The sequence below is a fragment of the Salvelinus alpinus genome, chromosome 32, assembly GCF_045679555.1.
Source record: "Salvelinus alpinus chromosome 32, SLU_Salpinus.1, whole genome shotgun sequence".
NCBI lineage: Eukaryota > Metazoa > Chordata > Actinopteri > Salmoniformes > Salmonidae > Salvelinus > Salvelinus alpinus.
The window spans coordinates 25,391,606-25,412,169 of NC_092117.1; the positions used below are offsets into that span (position 1 = coordinate 25,391,606).

Sequence of the window (20,564 nt, forward strand, 5' to 3'; positions counted from 1 at the left end):
AAGCACCCCCACAACATGATGCTGCCACCCCCGTGCTTCACGGTTGGGATGGTGTTCTTCAGCTTGCAAGCCTCCCCCTTTTCCCTCCAAACATAACGATGGTCATTATGGCCAAACAGCTCTATTTTTGTTTTTTATCAGACCAGAGGACATTTCTCCAAAAAGTACGATCTTTGTCCCCATGTGCAGTTGCAAACTGTAGTCTGGCTTTTTTATTGCAGTTCTGTAGCAGTGGCTTCTTCCTTGCTGAGCGGCCTTTCGGGTTAGGTCGATATAGGACTCGTTTTACTGCGGATATATATACTTTTGTACCTGTTTCCTCCAGCATCTTCACAAGGTCCTTTGCTGTTATTCTGGGATTGATTTGCACTTTTCGCAGCAAAGTACGTTCATCTCTAGGAGACAGAATACGCGCCCCCTTCCTGAGTGGTATGACAGCTGCGTGGTCCCATGGTGTTTATACTTGCGTACTATTGTTTGTATAGATGAACGTGGTACCTTCAGGCGTTTGGAAATTGCTGCCAAGGATGAACCAGACTTGTAGAAGTCTACAATTTTTTTTCTCAGGTCTTGGCTGATTTCTTTTGATATGCCCATGATGTCAAGCAAAGAGGCACTGAGTTTAAAGGTAGGCCTTGAAATACATCCACAGATACACCTCCAATTGACTCAAATGATGTCAATTAGCCTATCAGAAGCTTCTAAAGCCATGACATAATTTTCTGGAATTTTCCAAGCTGTTTAAAGGCACAGTCAACTTAGTGTATGTAAACTTCTGACCCACTGGAATTGTGATACAGTGAATTATAAGTGAAGTAATCTGTCTGTAAACAATTATTGGAAAAATTACTTGTGTCATGCACAAAGTATATTTCCTAACCGACTTACCAAACTATAGTTTGTTAACAAGAAATTTGTGGAGTGGTTGAAAAACAAGTTTTAATGACTCCAACCTAAGTGTACGTAAACTTCCGACTTCAACTGTATATATTGGCAGTACCAAAACAAATGATCTAATTATTCTGTCTCTTCACAGCAAAATCTGCAGAGCTGGGATCGTTTTATCCCCCATATATATAACATCCTATTGGTTGTAAGACTTTTGTATAACAATTGAAATGGAATGTTTTGAATCTGGCGTCGTTTTGTGTTTCAGTTCATAAAACCATGTGCCATGGAATCGGTACATCTAAAATCACCTCCCAACTATTTTGCAACCTATATGGTGCAGCTGTCAATTCTTTTGTAATTTTGGTCTTTAATGCAGGGCCGACAGACAAGTTCTTTACCATCTCCCATTTCCACTTGCCTTCTCTTTTTTTGCGGTAATACTGCAGCTGGTTGTAATTTTGAATAGAACAGACATTTCCATATATTTTGGTTATTTGCATGTGTGACATAACTCCACCATTCCTATTTATGATACAATTTACAAAGATTATACAGTTTCTAAAAATGTTCTTCCCAAAATTGTTTTTTTTAATCAATTAGTATATTTGAGTTTAACCATACTATTATTTGAATGATTACTTCATTGGCAAAGCAGGCAAACTTTTCAGAAAATGCCAATAGCGAACACTGAGCCATCGTTCTCATGCATGAAAAAACTAAGAATGAAAGCATTGTAAGTTTGAATTTTGGAAAGTTAGTGTGGAAGAGTTGGACAAATGATTGTTATTGATCAATAATGACAAACCTCCTGGCATTGACAACTTAGATGGAAAGCTACTGAGGAAGGTAGCTGACTCTAAAGCCACTCCTATCTGTCAAATCTTTCATCTGAGTCTAGAGGAAAGTCTTTGTCCTCAGGCCTGGATGGAAGCCAAAGTCATTCCGTTACCCAAGAGTGGTAAAGTGGCCTTTACTGGTTCTAACAGCAGACCTATCAGCTTGTTGCCAGCTCTTAGCAAACTGCTGGGGAAAAATGTGTTTGACCAAACACAATGCTACTTCTCTGTAAACAAATTAACAACAGACTTTCAGCATGCCTATAGAGAAGGGCACTCAACATGTACTGACTGACACAAATTAATGATGATTGGTTGAAAGAAATTGATAATAAGAAGATTGTGGGAGCTGTACTGTTAGATGTCAGTGCAGCCTTTGATATTATTGACCATAAACTGTTGTTGAGAAAACGTATGTGTTATGGCTTTTTAACCTCTGCCATATCGTGGATTCAGAGCTATCTATCTAATAGAACTCAGAGGGTTTTCTTAAATGGAAGCTTCTCTAAGGTCAAACATGTAAAGTGTGGTGTACCGCAGGGCAGCTTTCTAGGCGCTCTACTCATTTCCATTTTTACCAATGACCTGCCTCAGGCATTAAACAAAGCATGTGTGTCCGTGTATGCTGATGATTCACCTACAGTGGGGAGAACAAGTATTTGATTCACTGCCGATTTTCCTACTTACAAAGCATGTAGAGGTCTGTAATTTTTTATCATAGGTACACTTCAACTGTGAGAGACGGAATCTAAAACAAAAATCCAGAAAATCACATTGTATGATTTTTAAGTAATTAATTTGCATTTTATTATATTATATTATAATTATATTATTATTTATATATATCAGAAAAGCAGAACTTAATATTTGGTACAGAAACCTTTGTTTGCAATTACAGAGATCATACGTTTCCTGTAGTTCTTGACAAGGTTTGCACACACTGCAGCAGGGATTTTGGCCCACTCCTCCATACAGACCTTCTCCAGATCCTTCAGGTTTCGGGGCTGTCGCTGGGCAATACGGACTTTCAGCTCCCTCCAAAGATTTCCTATTGGGTTCAGGTCTGGAGACTGGCTAGGCCACTCCAGGACCTTGAGATGCTTCTTACGGAGCCACTCCTTAGTTGCCCTGGCTGTGTGTTTCAGGTCATTGTCATGCTGGAAGACCCAGCCACGACCCATCTTCGATGCTCTTACTGAGGGAAGGAGGTTGTTGGCCAAGATCTCGCGATACATGGCCCCATCCATCCTCCCCTCAATACGGTGCAGTCGTCCTGTCCCCTTTGCAGAAAAGCATCCCCAAAGAATGATGTTTCCACCTCCATGCTTCACGGTTGGGATGGTGTTCTTGGGGTTGTACTCATCCTTCTTCTTCTTCCAAACACGGCGAGTGGAGTTTAGACCAAAAAGCTCTATTTCTGTCTCATCAGACCACATGACCTTCTCCCATTCCTCCTCTGGATCATCCAGATGGTCATTGGCAAACTTCAGACGGGCCTGGACATGCGCTGGCTTGAGCAGGGGGACCTTGCGTGCGCTGCAGGATTTTAATCCATGACGGCGTAGTGTGTTACTAATGGTTTTCTTTGAGACTGTGGTCCCAGCTCTCTTCAGGTCATTGACCAGGTCCTGCCGTGTAGTTCTGGGCTGATCCCTCACCTCCCTCATGATCATTGATGCCCCACGAGGTGAGATCTTGCATGGAGCCCCAGACCGAGGGTCTGAACTTCTTCCATTTTCTAATAATTGTGCCAACAGTTGTTGCCTTCTCACCAAGCTGCTTGCCTATTGTCCTGTAGCCCATCCCAGCCTTGTGCAGGTCTACAATTTTATCCCTGATGTCCTTACACAGCTCTCTGGTCTTGGCCATTGTGGAGAGGTTGGAGTCTGTTTGATTGAGTGTGTGGACAGGTGTCTTTTATACAGGTAACGAGTTCAAACAGGTGCAGTTAATACAGGTAATGAGTGGAGAACAGGAGGGCTTCTTAAAGAAAAACTAACAGGTCTGTGAGAGCCGGAATTCTTACTGGTTGGTAGGTGATCAAATACTTATGTCATGCAATAAAATGCAAATTAATTACTTAAAAATCATACAATGTGATTTTCTGGATTTGTGTTTTAAATTCCGTACTTGTTCAAATACTTGTTCTCCCCACTGTATATCCGCATCAGCAACCACAGCTGGTGAAGTCACTGAAACCCTTAGGTGGCCAGTAACAAACTGGTCCTGAACATCTCTAAAACTAAGAGCATTGTATTTGGTACAAATCATTCCCTAAATTCTAGACCTAAGCTGAATCTGGTAATACATGGTGTTGCTGTTGAACAAGTTGAGGAGACTAAATTACTTGGTGTTACCTTAGATTGTAAACTGTCCTGGTCAAAACATATAGATTCAATGGTTTTAAAGATGGGGAGAGGTCTGAGGTCACATTCCACAAAGCAAGTCCTGTAGGCTCTAGTTTTATCTTATCTTGATTATTGTCCAGTCATATGGTCCAGTGCTGCAAAGACCTAGTTAAGCTGGAGCTGGCCCAGAACAGAGCGGCACGTTTTGCTCTACATTCTAATCAGTTTTGCTCTTCACTGTAATCAGAGGGCTAATATTAATACTATGCATACCAATCTCTCTTGGCTAAGAGTTGAGGAGAGACTGACTGCATCACTTCTTGTTTTTATAAGAAACATTAATGTGTTGGAAATTCCTAATTGTTTGCATAGTCAACTTACACACAGCACTGACACCACCAGGCATGCCCCCCATATCCAAAACAAATTCAAGGAAACGTACAGTATTATACAGAGCCATGAGTGCATGGAACTCCCTTCAATATTATTTAGCGTAAGTGAACAGCAAACCTGGTTTCAAAAAACAAATAAAGCAACACCTCACGCCACAACGCCTCTCCCCATGTGACCTACTTGTGTGTATGTACTGACATGTACAGTATGTGTAACTGATAGATGCTCGCGCACAGACACACACACACACACACACACACACTACATGTTAATGTTTTTAAATGTATGTAAATTGTAAAGTATTTTGTCTGTAATGTCTTTTTTGTTATATGTCAGGCCCCAGTAAGACTAGCTGTCACCGTTGGGGATCCTAATTAATCAAATCAAAAGCTACCAGAGATTTGCTTTGGCAATCATCATTTCCCTGCTGAGCTGATAAGAAAATGAAAGCGCTGCTTCTCTTCTTGACTGACTTTCTACATTTTTGGGGAAATGGTCCATTAGATTTTCAGTGTAAATGGCTAGTTATTACCCCACCCAAGCTGAATGCTATTTCCTACAAAGGTGCCAGGGGGTAAGGGTCATAGCTGAGGAGGAGGCCTACTACAGATGTAGGATCTTAATTTGGATCTTAATTTGATCACCCTGTTGCAGGAGAACTTTCCTGCAATGCAGGAAATGTAAAACTTGTACTGTATTTCAGGCTTCTGAAGTTTGTTATTTATCAACCCCTACAAAAAAGCCATATATTATAATCCACATAATAATTCACATTTGCTATTGCTGCAGGATTATTGTCTTGCTGTAGCAAACTGGCTCAAATTAAGATCTTTGCTGTAGGCTACAGCAATATGAACCCTGCTGCGGTTAAAGCATCTCAGAGGGGACGTGATGTCACAGCGAGCCTCTCTGGCTGGTCCCCTTGGGATGTAAAACAGACACTTTGTTGTTGCAGTTGGTAGAGCATCAAGTACTAACACGTTGTAACACCATGTTAACACCTGTTCCACAATGCCAGGGAAATGGGTTCTGTATCAGAAGGTGCTGCAGACCAGATGATAGATAGAGTAGAGGTCTGGGTTACTTCATTCTAGCTGATAGAGCTATGACTTATCAGCAGAGCTTGACTTGGGCAGGAGCTCACAGGAACTGAGTACTGCTTGAGTTCCTGCAACTCTTATAGAATATTAGATTAAAAGTATTGGGGAGTTCTGGCACCTAAATAATAAACAGTACCGGTACCCAAAATGAGTACCGACACTATTTCAGTCCAAGTTAAGCATTGTTTATCAGCTCACATAAAATGGGCTGATATACAATCCAACACCCAGTATAATAAAGGTGTGAGGGTGCTTCAAAGTGAATAAAATATCAGTTCCTCTCAGGTAAGCAGGTAAGCATGTTACTTAAGCAGTGTGTCCTGAGTTAAGAGCTGTCCACAGAGGACACTGGAGGAATCAATTAGAATGCTGTGAGAATGCCACAGCAGGAGGCTAACTCACTCTCACTGGGGTTTCAAATGAGTTTTCTTGCCTGAGTTTTCTAATTTAGCCACGCAGTAAAGGGAGATGTTCATCGTAAAGTAAACCTCCTAAGCTGGTTACTAATGTCCCCTGGTTAGTCTGAATAGATAGATGCACTTTAAGAGACAAGGGGCTATGACATTCACAGAGCTGTGACTTTCAGATGGAGATAGAGAAGTTGGACCTCTGATAGAGGGACTCCAGGTCTCACAGAGCTGTGACTTTCAGATGGAGATAGAGAAGTTGGACCTCTGATAGAGGGACTCCAGGTCTCACAGAGCTGTGACTTTCAGATGGAGATAGAGAAGTTGGACCTCTGATAGAGGGACTCCAGGTCTCACAGAGCTGGGACTTTCAGATGGAGATAGAGAAGTTGGACCTCTGATAGAGGGACTCCAGGTCTCACAGAGCTGGGACTTTACTAGGGAGTTGAAACAATCATAAAAGGAACTGTGACTCTCTTCATCCACACAATGTGCTTCCATTAACAGTGCATGCAATAATTATTATCTAAACTTTTCTCTCTGCTAAAATAGGCATTTCAACACATTGACATTGACAGAAATACTATAATATAAAGTATAGCTTATAGAAGAAGATAGTGTCAATTTGGTATTTAAGTAGATTACAGAGCATAGGTGTGTATCTTATTGTCTGATTTAACAGAATACAGGCTTTCTCTACAGGCTTGAAGACAGAGAGAAATGCACTTTAATGTTCCAATGTCCAGACTAGGGATTGTATACACTAATACATAAATATTTCTACTACTGGTCATTTGGTGAGGGGATATAAAGGGATTTAGCCAGTCAGAGTACTGACTGAATAAGATCAGGATGCAAGCAAGAGAAGAAAATAGGTCCAGTCTAAAAGCAGTCAGTCCTCCAGCCATGAGGTGGCACTGGCGGGTTCTCCTGGGCGTGTTGATGTTGAGGTTGCATGAGGTCAGGATGAATGAGTAGTCTTTCTTCCTCTCTCTTGAGGTTTGGGTGAAGATGGATGCATGTTGTTGTGCAGGGTCAGCCTGTCGTCCATCCCTCTCTCTCTCTCTCTCTCTCTCTCTCTCTCTATTCCCATGGGCGGCAGGTGCAGGCTTGTGAGAGACGGATGTGAGAGTGTGTTGCTTGGAGAAGGACGCGCAGTGGGTCGATCTTGTGTTGGCTTGGTTGACTGCAGGTCTGTGGTCCATACTGGTCCTTAAACACCTTCCAATAGGTGCGCTACAGTGACAATGATGACTTCACATAAACAGGGCCATATCTCTGCTCTTTTTTCAAACAGCATCTGTGCTACTGTAACATTCCTCATACAATGATAAAACCACCGTACCCACATCAGCCTCTGACTCAGTATCTCTCTGTCTCACATTTAGCAATGTTAGCGAGGATATAGAGAAGTATCGCCAAGTATCTGTTTCATTTTAGCTGATGCAGACTAAACTCAAGACAAATTGTCTTTCTCTCTCTCTCTGTCGCTCTCTCTCCTCTCTCTGTCGCTCTCTCTCTCCAACAGCTAAGATCTGATTTATCTACAGCCTGCAGGAATGAAAAGAGAGAAAGAGCCACACTTATTTGATATCCTTACCGCTCCTTTCCTGCTGTTCTGTTTGCAGCCTGAACAAATTTGAGTTACTGAGCCAGAGGGAGAAAAACCTGACTCTGCCCTGCAGGCTGCCCATGGACTCTCTGACAGCCCGATATTGCAGGTTTTAGTCCTAACACAGCAGCTTCTACACAATGAGAGTGCTCCATAGCCTACAGAACTAGGAGCAGATTGTTACCTCTTCGGACCAGGTAAGGCTTTGTGTAGTCCCAGCTCTCGTTGTCATTTCTGATCACGTTCAAGCGAGTTGGCTACAGGGGGGAAACAACAGATATGTTGTTGCATGCTGAGGCTGATCATCAGGAAGTGCTCTGGTGTTTTAAACAAAATCTATTTGCTAAGAATTATATATGTGATTGCGTGTGGTGAATATTGACTTACCCTTGCATATTCAATTTTTAAGGTGCAGCAGCCGGCATAGATGTCAGCTCCATTGAGAGCAGCCTTAGCTTTCTGAGCACACTCGACGGACTCAAATGTGAGGAGGGCAAGTTAAGGACAACAGCAAAACAACCAACGAACCTCAAGCCTCAATTCACAATTACAAGTCCCCGGATAGAAGTTATAAAACCTCTAAACCCATCAACAAAAACAAGTCTATGCTCATTGAATAATTTGACTTGGGGATACCTTTCTTATTGGCTCACCCTCCACCCCTAACACTCACACCCTAACAGACAGACAGCCTGTCAGCCAGACAGCCTGTCAGCCAGACAGACAGACAGACAGAAAGGATATTCCACCATGGCCTGGATGCCGTTGCGTTTGAAGATGACGATGCGCATCACACTGCCGATGGGGTTGCAGACGGTGTAGAGAACATCCTTGGAGACAACAGAGGGAGACAGAGAGAATGTTTTAGTCAGCTCTCACCAAGGCTGCAGACGGAAGATAAAAGCTCCAATCAAATCAAATCAAATTATATTTGCCACATGTGCCGAATACAACAGGTGTAGTAGACCTTACCGAGAAATGCTTACTTACAAGCCCTTAACCAACAATGCAGTTCAAGAAATAGAGTTATAGAAATAGAGAAAATATTTCCTAAATAAACTAAAGTAAAAAATAAATAAAAAAGTAACACAAGAAAATTACATAACAACAATGAGACTATATTCAGGTACCAGTACCAGTGTTCCTTGCCTCGTAGCAAGCAGAAAAGGCATTTAGCTCGTCTGGTAGGCTCGCGTCACTGGGCAGCTCGCGGCTGTGTTTCCCTTTGTAGTCCGTAATAGTTTTCAAGCCCTGCCACATTCGACGAGCGTCAGAGCCGGTGTAGTATAATTCAATCTTAGTCCTGTATTGACGCTTTGCCTGTTTGATGGTTCATCTGAGGGCATAGCGGGATTTCTTATAAGCATCCGGGTTAGAGTCCCGCTCTTTGAAAGCGGCAGATGTAGCCTTTAGCTCGGTGCAGATGTTGCCTGTAGTCCATGGCTTCTGGTTGGGATATGTACGTACGGTCATTGTGGGGACGACGTCGTCGATGCACTTATTGATGAAGCCGGTGACTGAGGTGGTATACTCCTCAATGCCATTGGATGGATCCCAGAACATATTCCAGTTTGTGCTAACAAAACAGTCATAGCACCCGCATCCTCTGACCACTTCCGTGTCTCTCTAATCAGACTCTGTTTGACTCAATAATAAGACAATTCAACCCTATCCATGACCAGCGTGCATACTTCCTGCTTAAGTTTTTGCTTGTAAGCAGGAATAAGGAGGATAGAATTATGGTCAGATTTGCCAAATGGAGGGCGAGATAGAGCTTTGTATGCGTCTCTGTGTGTGGAGTGAAAGTGGTCTAGAGTTTTGTTTCCTCTGGTGGAATTAGGTCAAACGGATTTAAGTTTCCCTGCATTAAAGTCCCCGGCCACTAGGAGCGCCGCTTCTGGATGAGCATTTTCTTGTTTGCTTATGGCCTTATACACCTCGTTGAGTGCGGTCTTAGTGCCAGCATCGGTTTGTAGTGGTAAATAGACGGCTACGAATAATATAGATGAGAACTCTCTTGGTAGATAGTGTGGTCTACAGCTTATCATGAGGTATTCTACCTCAGGCGAGCAATACCTCGAGACTTCTTTAATATTAGACATTGCGCATCAGCAGTTATTGACAAATAGACACACACCCCGCCCCTCATCTTACCAGACATAGCTGCTCTGTTCTGCCAATGCACGGAGAAGCCAGCCAGCTCTATATTATCCGTGTCGTCGTTTAGCCACATCTTGTGAAACATAAGATATTACTGTTTCAAATGTCCCGTTGGTAGGATAGTCTTAATCGTAGATTGTCCAGTTTGTTTTCCAATGATTGCACATTGGCCAATAATACGGAGAGTAGTGGTGGTTTACCTACTCGTCTGCAAATTCTTACAAGACCCCCCCCCCCCCTTCTCCGTCTTTTCTTCGCGGATGACGGGGATTTGGGCCTTGTCTCAACAAAGCAGTATATCCTTTGCGTCGGACTCAATAAAGAAAAAATCTTTGTCCAGTTCGAGGTGAGTAATCGCTGTTCTGATGTCCAGAAGCTCTTTTCGGTCACAAGAGACGGTAGCAGCAACATTATGTACAAAATGAGTTACAAACAATGTGAAAAAACAAGCAAAAAGCACAGTTGGTTAGGAGCCTGTAAAACGGCAGCCATCCCCTCCTGTGCCATTACACAATTATACAATAGCGAGAGCAATCTGGATGCAGGAACCTATATGTTCCATTTTAAAGTTCCATTGGTCTTGATATAAGACACTCTAGTATGGCATTGTATGTCTATCTATAAGAGTGAGTGTATATCTATGTGCATACATCTATCAGTCCTTTAGTGTGTGTGTTCATTCTTCCATAATACTTGTATGTTCTAGCACAGTGACTGTGTCTCTCTAATCAGACTATGTTTGACTCAATAATAAGACAATTCAACCCTATCCATGACCAGCGTGCATAACTATTGTATTTCCTCTATGCTCAGCTGGAATTAGACACAGGGAAGCAGTGCTGGATGCTTTCTCAGCCTATTTGTTCATCCATATCTGAGGAAGACTGATATATGTGAGCTTCCTGGTATTCTAATCATCAGACACATGCTATCTGAACACATCTACAGACGCCCCGCTGAGATCCCTCTCTATCTATCAGTACCTGAGAGGGAGAAAGGCAGAAAGAGAGCAGGGGGAGATGAGAGAGAGAGCAAGGGGGAGGGGGATATGCAAACTCCGGGAGAAATAAACCTTGAAACAGCCCGAGGATGCTTTAAAACACTACTTTCTAAATGTAGCCCGTCAGCTCACATTAGGAGCGAGAGGGAGACAGAGAGATAACATAGAGATATAGAGGAGTGAGAGAGCAAGAAAGAGTAAAAAAATGATAATACACAATGCTTTCGATTCATATATTCACTTGACTACTGATAATATGGGCAATAATCAAGGACTCTCGTTAGCTACTGTTACCAAGGTGAGAAAATAGCATACATACAGTACCAGGGGCGTGGCACAGAGCGACTTAATAACTGCCACTGTGGTAATGGTTCTTTGTCGCTCAGTTGATAGAGTATGGTGCTTTTAATGCCTGGATAGTGGGTTTGATTCCTGGGACCACCCATACGCAAAATGAATGAACACATGACTGTAAGTTGCTTTGGATAAAAGCGTTTGCTAAATGGCATATATTACATATATTTTATCATTCTAATGTATAATACAGTATGTATTTTCAGCACTGATTACCGTGGTGATGGGGTAGAGGGGATTCTGGATAGACAGGAGCAGGACTTTGTTGCCACTGTTGGGGTTGTCTGAGTTGGTGGGGCGAGTGATCCTCTTGCTGGTGGAGTAGTTGAAGAAGGCCTGCTGGCCTGCGATGTAGACGGCCTCGCTACTGCCACATGCCACACACTTATCAGCACTCTCCACCATCTCAAACTCCACCAGCGCCTGCCGCTTAAAGGGCATCATCATCACATAGCTGCCATCAACACAGAACAACAAGGAAGTCCATTAGAATTCAATTGACTGAGTGGAAAATGTGTCCATTACTCTAAATGGACTGAGGCTCAAATTACACCCTATTCCCTGCTGTCTACCGTACTGCCATAAAGAGAGCACTATTGGGAAGAGGGTCTCTTTGAGATTTCCCCAATGAGAACCCATGTCCTGAACTGACAGAATTTAAACTGCAAGTTTGGATTGTAAAACACTTCCTAGTCAAATTGTGAGGTTTTGGGCAACTGTCAAACAATTCTAGCAGAAAGGAAACTGCTGTATCTATTTCTTGTTTATATTACCTTCAAAAAATGATCATAGAAGCACTGAGCCTAAAGTGGCTCAACACAAAAGCACACAAAACAGAGGAGGGGAGAAACTGCTGCTGTGACAATACTGTGGGCAGTGCTGGTCTAATTGGACAGTTACCATAGTTTCTACAGTTACCATGGTACGGTAGATTGTCCCTATGTTGTGGGTTACCCATGCTGTCGTATGCTGTTTCCACAGCTCTCTTAGGGTTGATGGGATGTTAATGAATATTGCACCACATAAGGAGCCTGAGTCACGCTGAGATCTCTCTGTTACTCAAGGTCTCTGTAAGGTAGGGGAGAGTGGGGTAATCTGAGCAATTTTTTCCATTCAGCATCACTCCGTCAAGGGAAACATATTATTCTTTCTAACATAGAAATGTACAAATTTCAGGGTGTTGTTTATACATGGAAATAATCTGAATTCATGTAACCGTTACAGTTTTGAGAACATATCTTGTCCAAAAAAAGTGGTCTCTTGGCACAACTTACCCCGGGTAAAGGGTAAGTTAAGCCGTCTACACATTTTTGTACTGTATGACATATTACCACTTTTTTAAAACCATGCCTATCTTTATTTCCCAAACACAATTCAATCACAATAGCATTTTGGTCTTTTAATCATTTTAAGCATCTAACAAACACTTTTTAAAAGACTTTTAACATAGGCCAGACCTTGTTGTTACCTCATATCCCAGCGATTTCCTTGCATTACACCTGGGAAGTAGTGATGAGCGATTAGCGCTTTTTGAGGTTGGTTCGGTTTGGGTTTGGTTATAAAACAAATATCATGGTTAAATGCACTATGCATTATGTGGGTTTAATGCTGTAACACAGAATAAAATTATTAATAAAAGTCCCATGATGGTAGTGACTGCCCATTACTGCTTTTTGGAATTCAAATAATTGAACAGATTTTGCTCAATTAGTTGTTTAAAAAACTAAAAATAACATTAATTTCGTTAATCACTCAGCACTACATTTCAATTTGCTCAACCATTGGCACAACTTACCCCAAGGCAAACATTTTGACTATATTAGCCCACACAGCTACAAGGCTACACTTTCATGCTAGGTTTAGGAGCTTATATAGACCTCAACTGACGTATAGAAACAATCTTAAAATGATCTACATTGGTTTAGATACATGCATCATGAAAACTCTAACACAATGAATTCATTTGACTTGGTGAAAATCAGTTTTTTGGACCTAAGTTGCGTACCACTCTTTCCATATGGTTTCTTCCTTTACAGACTCCATGAAATGATGACCTCTTAAATATTTGGTAAAATGATTTTCTGTGCATATTTTCCTATGTTTAACAAAACGATGGGATAAATGCCTTTTCGTTATGAGGTCTAACAAGGGGTTAAGGGGTGGGGTGCATATACCACCCAACACATTTGGGTGGATTCTTACCATATGGGTCCAAACTTCTCAAGGGCCTCCACCAGGTCAGCCTCCACCACAGCCTCACACAGCCCCCTGACATGGACGACTGGGGACTGTGCAATCCTATGGGAGTCCTCCCCACTGTCCTGCAACACACACAAACAACATTGGTTAGAGACTAGAACACACAATACCTGGAATAGCGGCAGAGGTTATGTTGATCATAAATCAACTGTATTAAATCATATAACAACTGAAGTGCCATGTCCTGTATAGTACCTATCTAAAATAGGAGTCATTTTGAAAAGTTTGGATGTAGGGAGGAGGTTTCAGGTTGAATAATTTAACTGCAGCTCAAAATGGATGACCTCCAGTACAGGTTACCTTCCCTAACTGGGAATGTACCCCTCTATGTGAGAACCTTTAAGTACATCTATGAATGAGAGGATGGGTCGCTTCAAGGATTCCCGACTGAAATTCAGTTTTTAAAATGTTATTATCTGTAATTTTTACCCATTTTTCTCCCCAATTTCGTGGTATCCAATTGGTAGTTACAGTCTTGTCTCATCGCTGCAACTCCCATACGGACTCGGGAGAGGCGAAGGTCGAGAGCCGTGCATCCTCCAAAACACGACCCTGCCAAGCCGCACTGCTTCTTGACACAATGCTCGCTTAACCCGGAAGCCTGCCGCACCAATGTGTCAGAGGAAACACCGTACACCTGTGTGGGCGTGCACTTTGCCCGGCCCGCCACAGGAGGCGCTAGTGCGCAATGGGACAAGGACATCCCTGCCGGCCAAACCCTCCCCTAACCCGGACGACGCTGGGCCAATTGTGCGCCGTCCCATGGGTCTCCCGGTCGCGGCCAGCTGCGTCATAGCCTGGACTCAAACCCAGAATCTCTAGTAGCACAGCTAGCACTGTGATGCAGTGCCTTAGACCACTGCCCCAATCGGGAGGCCCTGACGTGAAGGGTTTGCAAGTCAAGTTCCATTAGTGCCAAGGGTGCAAGAGGGACAGATTTTTTGGGGAGGTGGGCAGGAGATTTGGTTTAAAACTGCTAAATGTTCTCTCAGCCTCATGGTAAAATGTGTAGAATAGCAGGAGATTTGGTTTAAAACTGCTAAATGTTCTCTCAGCCTCATGGTAAAATGTGTAGAATAGCAGGAGATTTGGTTTAAAACTGCTAAATGTTCTCTCAGCCTCATGGTAAAATGTGTAGAATAGCAGGAGATTTGGTTTAAAACTGCTAAATTTTCTCTCAGCCTCATGGTAAAATGTGTAGAATTGCAAGAAATTAGCTAGCTTGAAACTGCAACATTTTATCTTAGTCTCATGACAAAATGTGTAGAAATGCAGAAAGTTAGCTGGGTGTGGTGGGGGCACCAAATGCATGGGCAAGATAAAATATTTAGACGAAAAACCATGGCGTGCTCGGAGAATGTCCGATGAGTCTCTATTTCAGGCTTTAGCAACAGAGCGATGTTTACACTAGCTCTGTGATCTAATAGGCTCAGGATGTAACTGGGTGCGGCTTAGCTGGCTTTCTCTAGCAGTAGTGGGCGGGAATCCATCTCTCTGTGATAGTAATATGAATATGGTTACATTCCCATTCAATATATGACATGCAGGAATAATGGCCAAGACCTATGCCCAATGGACAAGGTGCTTGTGGAGCATAGAGTCAGTGGTGGGAAAAGTACTCAATTGTCATACTTGAGTAAAAGTAAAAAGTAAATGTTAAACATCAAACTCCTTATATTAAGCAAACCAAAACAATCTTTATTTATAATTTTATTTACGGATGGCCAGGAGCACACTCCAACACTCAGACATAACTTACAAATGCAGTATTTGTGTTTAGTGAGTCCGCCAGATCAGAGGCAGTAGGGATGACATTGAAATTTGCGTGTTTTCAACCATAATTGGTCCTGCCTGAGCATTCCAAATGTAACGAGTACTTTTTGGTGTCAGGGAAATGTATGGAGTAAAAAGTACATTATTTTCTTTAGGAATGTAGTGAAGTAAAAGTAAAAGTTGTCAAAAATATAAATAGTAAAGTACAGATACCCCCAAAAACTACTTCAGAAGTACTTTTAAGTATTTTTACTGGAGTACTTTACACCACTGAGCATAGTGTTAAAGCTCACCCTTCTGTTTCAAACACCTATCTCTGTCTGCTGTGGCAGTACAACTTCTCCATCCCTATAGTGCAACAAAAACATCCCACTCTGCCTTTTCAGATGTCCTATTCCACTCAGTCTATAAGGGAGAGCCAGGCAGAGAAAGAGGAAAATAGGCAGAACGGGGAGGTTGAAAGTCAAAAGACAGCACTAAGAGAGAATGCAAGAAAAGGAGTGAAAAGGAGTGATGCAGATGGAGTTAAAGGTCCAATGCAGATGTTTTTATCTTAATATCAAATCATTTTGGGGTAAGAAGGAAGTACCTCACTGTGATTGTTTTCAATTAAAATGGTCAAAAAGAAACAAAAAATGCCTCTTAGCAAAGAGCAATTTCTCAAGCAAGAATTTAGCTAGGGCTGTCTGGGATTGGTCTGAGTTGAGTTTGGAAGGGGAAAATGGAAAAAAGCTGTTACTGGCAGAGAGGTTTGGAACTCTTTCTTATTGGTCTATTAACTAATTTAAGTGTAACTAATTGCACAGTATTACTCCAACCTCACAGTGTGGAAATATACACTGAAAAAATATCTAAACACAACATGTAAAGAGTTGGTCCCATGTTTCATGAGCTGAAATAAAACATCCCAGAAATTTTCCAAACGCACAAATAGCTTAATTCTCTCAAATTTTGTGCACACATTTGTTTACATCCCTGTTAGTGAACATTTCTCCTTGGCCAAGATAATCCATCCACCTGACAGGTGTGGGATATCAAGAAGCTGATTAAACAGCATGATCCTTACACAGGTGTGCCTTTTGCTGGGGACAATAAAAGTCCACTCAGTGGGGAAATGATCACCTTCGATGGCCACTGGCACGCTGGAGAAGTGTGCTCTTCACAAATTAATCCCGGTGTCAACTGTACCGGGCAGATGGCAAGCAGCGTGTATGGCATTGTGTGGGCGAGTGGTTTGCTGATGCCAACGTTGTGAACAGAGTACCCCACGGTGGCAGTGGGGTTATGGTATGGGCAGGCATAAGCTACAGACAACAAACACAATTGCATTTTATCGATGGCAATTTGAATGCCCAGGGATACCGTGACGAGAACGTTGTGCCATTCATCCGCCGCCATCACGTCATGTTTCAGCATGATAATGCACAACCCCATGTCGCAAGGATCTGTACACAATTGCTGGAAGCTGAAAATGTCCCAGTTCTTCCATGGCCTGTATACTCACCAGACATGTCACCCATTGAGCATGTTTGAGATGCTCTGGATCGATGTGTACGACAGCGTGTTCCTGTTCCCACCAATGTCCAGCAACTTCACACAGACATTAAAGAGGGGTGGGACAACTTTCCACAGGCCACAATCAACTATATGCGAAGGAGATGTGTCACGCTGCATGAGGAAAATGGTGGTCACACCAGATACTGACTGGTTTTCTGAGCCACTCCCCTACATTTTTTAAGGTACTGTATCTGTGACCAGCAGATGCATATGTTTATTCCCAGTCATGTGAAATCCATAGATTAGGTCCTAATGAATTTATTTCAATTGACTGATTTCCTTATGTGAACTGTAACTCAGTAAAATCTTTGAAATTGTTGCATGTTGTGTTCAGTGTATATCAAACACAGGAAAATCATGTTTTTGACTCCACTGGGACTTTAAAGAAAGGGGGTCAAAGAGAGGTAAGGTTTAGTTATACAAATGGAGAGAGCGAAAGAGAGAGACTACAGCCCGTGCAAAGAGAGAGACAAGGCAGTAAGATTAAAATACTTTCTAGAAGTGTCTGTCTCCAAAATGAGGTTCATTTCAAATGGCCCACAGTTCAGTCCCTGCAGACTCTGATAACGCATAATGCGATTCAAAATATATCACAGTGTATAACGTTTCCATACCCAGTTTTAATGTGAGTAAAGTCATACCGTATATAAAAAAAAATCAAAACAGGTTTGTTGGAAATACCAAGTTTCGGTACAGTTTTATAAATGCTGATGTAGGGCAACCCCAGAAGTGACCCTTTACACTTTATGCAAGAATTTCCTCTGTGTCTTAGGAATTCAACATTCTCTGTGTTGATCTCACCAAACCCCATTGTCACACCTCTGAGCAGTAGAGGTTCTGATGGGATTACAACATGTAGGTCTGATATCTGATTGGAGGTTAACTATACAGTAATGCTATTGGCCAACAACTCAGATGTTATAAAAGGGTCTTAGATTAATTGTCGCTCTCTCTTTTTTGTTCCTGACCTGCACCGGTTGAGATTCTCTCCTGTGAGCTGTGGGTCATGGCACAAGTCACGGTTTCATTATCTCTCTCTCTCTGATCATGCCTAGATTAAGGCCTTGTAATGCTTGCTAATTCTTTGTAAATTAAGTTTCATATCTTGTATGTGAATCCATTCATTTTACAAAGTAATTAAATAATACTTGTACAGTTGAAGTCGGAAGTTTACATACACTTAGGTTGGAGTCATTATAACTCGTTTTTCAATCACTCCACAAATTTCTTGTTAACAAACTATAGTTTTGGCAAGTCGGTTAGGACATCTACTTTGTGCATGACACAAGTCATTTTTCCAATAACTGTTTACAGACAGATTATTTCACCTATAATTCACTGTATCACAATTCCAGTGGGTCAGAAGTTTACATACACTAAGTTGACTGTGCCTTTAAACAGCTTGGAAAATCCCAGAAATGATGTCATGGCTTTAGAACCTTCTGATAGGCTAAGTGACATAATTTGAGTCAATTGGAGGTGTACCTGTGGATGTATTTCAAGGCCTACCTTCAAACTCAGTGCCTCTTTGCTTGACATCATGGGAAGATCAAAAGAAATCAGCCAAGACCTCAGAAAACAAAATGTAGACCTCCACAAGTCTGGTTCATCCTTGGGAGCAATTTCCAAATGCCTGAAGGTACCACGTTCATCTGTCTGTACAAACAATAGTACCCAAGTATAAACACCATGGGACCACGCAGCCGTCATACCGCTCAGGAAGGAGACGCGTTCTGTCTCCTAGAGATAAATGTACTTTGGTGTGAAAAGTGCAAATCAATCCCAGAACAACAGCAAAGGACCTTGTGAAGATGCTGGAGGAAACAGGTACAAAATGATCTCTATCCACAGTAAAAATGAGTCCTATATCGACATAACCAGAAAGGCCGCTCAGCACGGAAGAAGCCACTGCTCCAAAACCGCCATAAAATAGCCAGACTACGGTTTGCAACTGCACATGGGGACAAAGATCATACTTTTTGGAGAAATGTCCTCTGGTCTGATGAAACAAAAATAGAACTGTTTGACCATAATGACCATCGTTATGTTTGGAGGAAAAAGGGGGAAGCTTGCAAGCCGAAGAACACCATCCCAACCGTGAAGCACGGGGTGGCAGCATCATGTTGTCGGGGTGCTTTGCTGCAGGAGGGACTGGTGCAATTCACAAAATAGATGGCATCATAAGGAAAATTATGTGGATATATTGAAGCAACATCTCAAGACATCAGTCAGGATGTTAAAGCTTGGTTGCAAATGGGTCTTCCAAATTGACAATGACCCCTAGCATACTTCCAAAGTTGTGGCAACATGGCTTAAGGACAACAAAGGCGAGGTATTGGAGTGGCCATCACAAAGCCCTGACCTCAATCCTATTGAAAATGTGTGGGTAGAACTGAAAAAGCATGTGCGAGAAAGGAGGCCTACAAACCTGACTCAGTTACACCAACTCTGTCAGGAGGAATGGGCCAAAATTCACCCGACTTATTGTGGTAAGCTTGTGGAAGGCTACCCAAAACGTTTAACTCAAGTTAAACAATTTAAAGGCAATGCTGCCAAATACTAATTGAGTGTATGTAAACTTTTGACCCACTGGGAATGTGATGATAGAAATAAAAGCTGAAATAAATCAATCATTCTCTACTATTATTTTGACATTTCACATTCTTAAAATAAAGTGGTGATCCTAACTGACCTAAGACAGGGAATTTTTACTTGGATTAAATGTCAGGAATTATGAAAAACTGAGTTTAAATGTATTTGGCTGAGGTGTATGTAAACTTCCGACTTCAACTGTATTTAGAATTCTATTCTCAGACATTTCTTGATTGCCTATTACTCTAAATCAACGATAGTCTCTTGCATATTTGAATCATCTTTATGGAGTCAGATAAACATTTTAATAGGCTAATTGCTTATTCTTGCATGTGAGGTGTATAACACACATATCCAATATTACCCCACTACACCGACAGATCATTTGTTTGTTCGACATGGTGGGATCTTTTTGTGTCTGTAAAATGTATTAAATGAAACGCATTTATGCACAAAGCAAATATTGATATAATAACCATTATATCGAAATAAACTTGGAGTAATGCAATGGTATGGTATGTGGTCCTTCCACTACGACTCAGGAAACCAAACAGTTTATTAGGCTACAGATGAAATAATTTATGATGGACTTCACAGGCTGGTGAAAGTGCAAGGTGATCTTGATGCTCCTGTCCAATAAATATTGAGGGTCTTATTCTGGTGACATGCTGATCGATGCGAAAAAAACAAAAAAACAAGTTAAATGGGTTTCCATCACATTTTCAACTCTACTCATGGTTTTCTCTCAAAAAAAATGTTGCGGTTTATAGAGCGAGTATGCCCACTCTGGTATGGGCATGTGCACTCTAGCAAACAGCTCGCAGACACAGTGTGGGTATAGCCTACCTGCAGTACATGATGAGATTATTATCGACAAGAGAACGCGATTATTTTTATTTGTCAAACGGAAGCCAAGCATCGATGATCATGCCATCAGAATAAGACCCTCGATGTTTATGGGAAAGGAGCATCAAGATCGTCACCTTGCACTTTCACCACCCTGTGAAGTTCATCATAATGTATTTCATCTGTAGCCTAATAAACAACATGCTTTCCCGACGAGTCATAGTGCGAGGACCACAAAACATGTCACCGCGTGACTCCAAGTTGGTTTATTATATCAATATTTGCGCATATAAGCAGTTCCACTGACATTTCTCACATAATTTATTTTACCGACACATCAAAATCCCACTTTTGTCTGTCGTATATTTTTGGGTCGACGATTGGAAAGTTTACTGACACATTTTCTGTTTCCATCAGGCCTGTCGTGACATTTTTT

At 41.9% G+C, this 20,564-nt stretch overlaps 1 protein-coding gene across 1 annotated transcript in view; it reads right to left on the minus strand.

Annotated features, from left to right (window-relative positions):
• Nucleotides 1-20,564, minus strand: part of LOC139562658 (heterogeneous nuclear ribonucleoprotein L-like) — a 64,188-nt gene that overhangs the window by 17,718 nt on the left and 25,906 nt on the right. Inside the window, exons 2-6 of the mRNA XM_071380534.1 lie at nucleotides 13,304-13,422; nucleotides 11,318-11,555; nucleotides 8,332-8,417; nucleotides 7,975-8,071; nucleotides 7,772-7,844 (exon numbers count right to left, since the gene is read on the minus strand). Coding sequence (XP_071236635.1) covers nucleotides 7,772-7,844; nucleotides 7,975-8,071; nucleotides 8,332-8,417; nucleotides 11,318-11,555; nucleotides 13,304-13,422 — 613 coding nt within the window. The remainder of the gene's footprint in view (nucleotides 1-7,771; nucleotides 7,845-7,974; nucleotides 8,072-8,331; nucleotides 8,418-11,317; nucleotides 11,556-13,303; nucleotides 13,423-20,564) is intronic.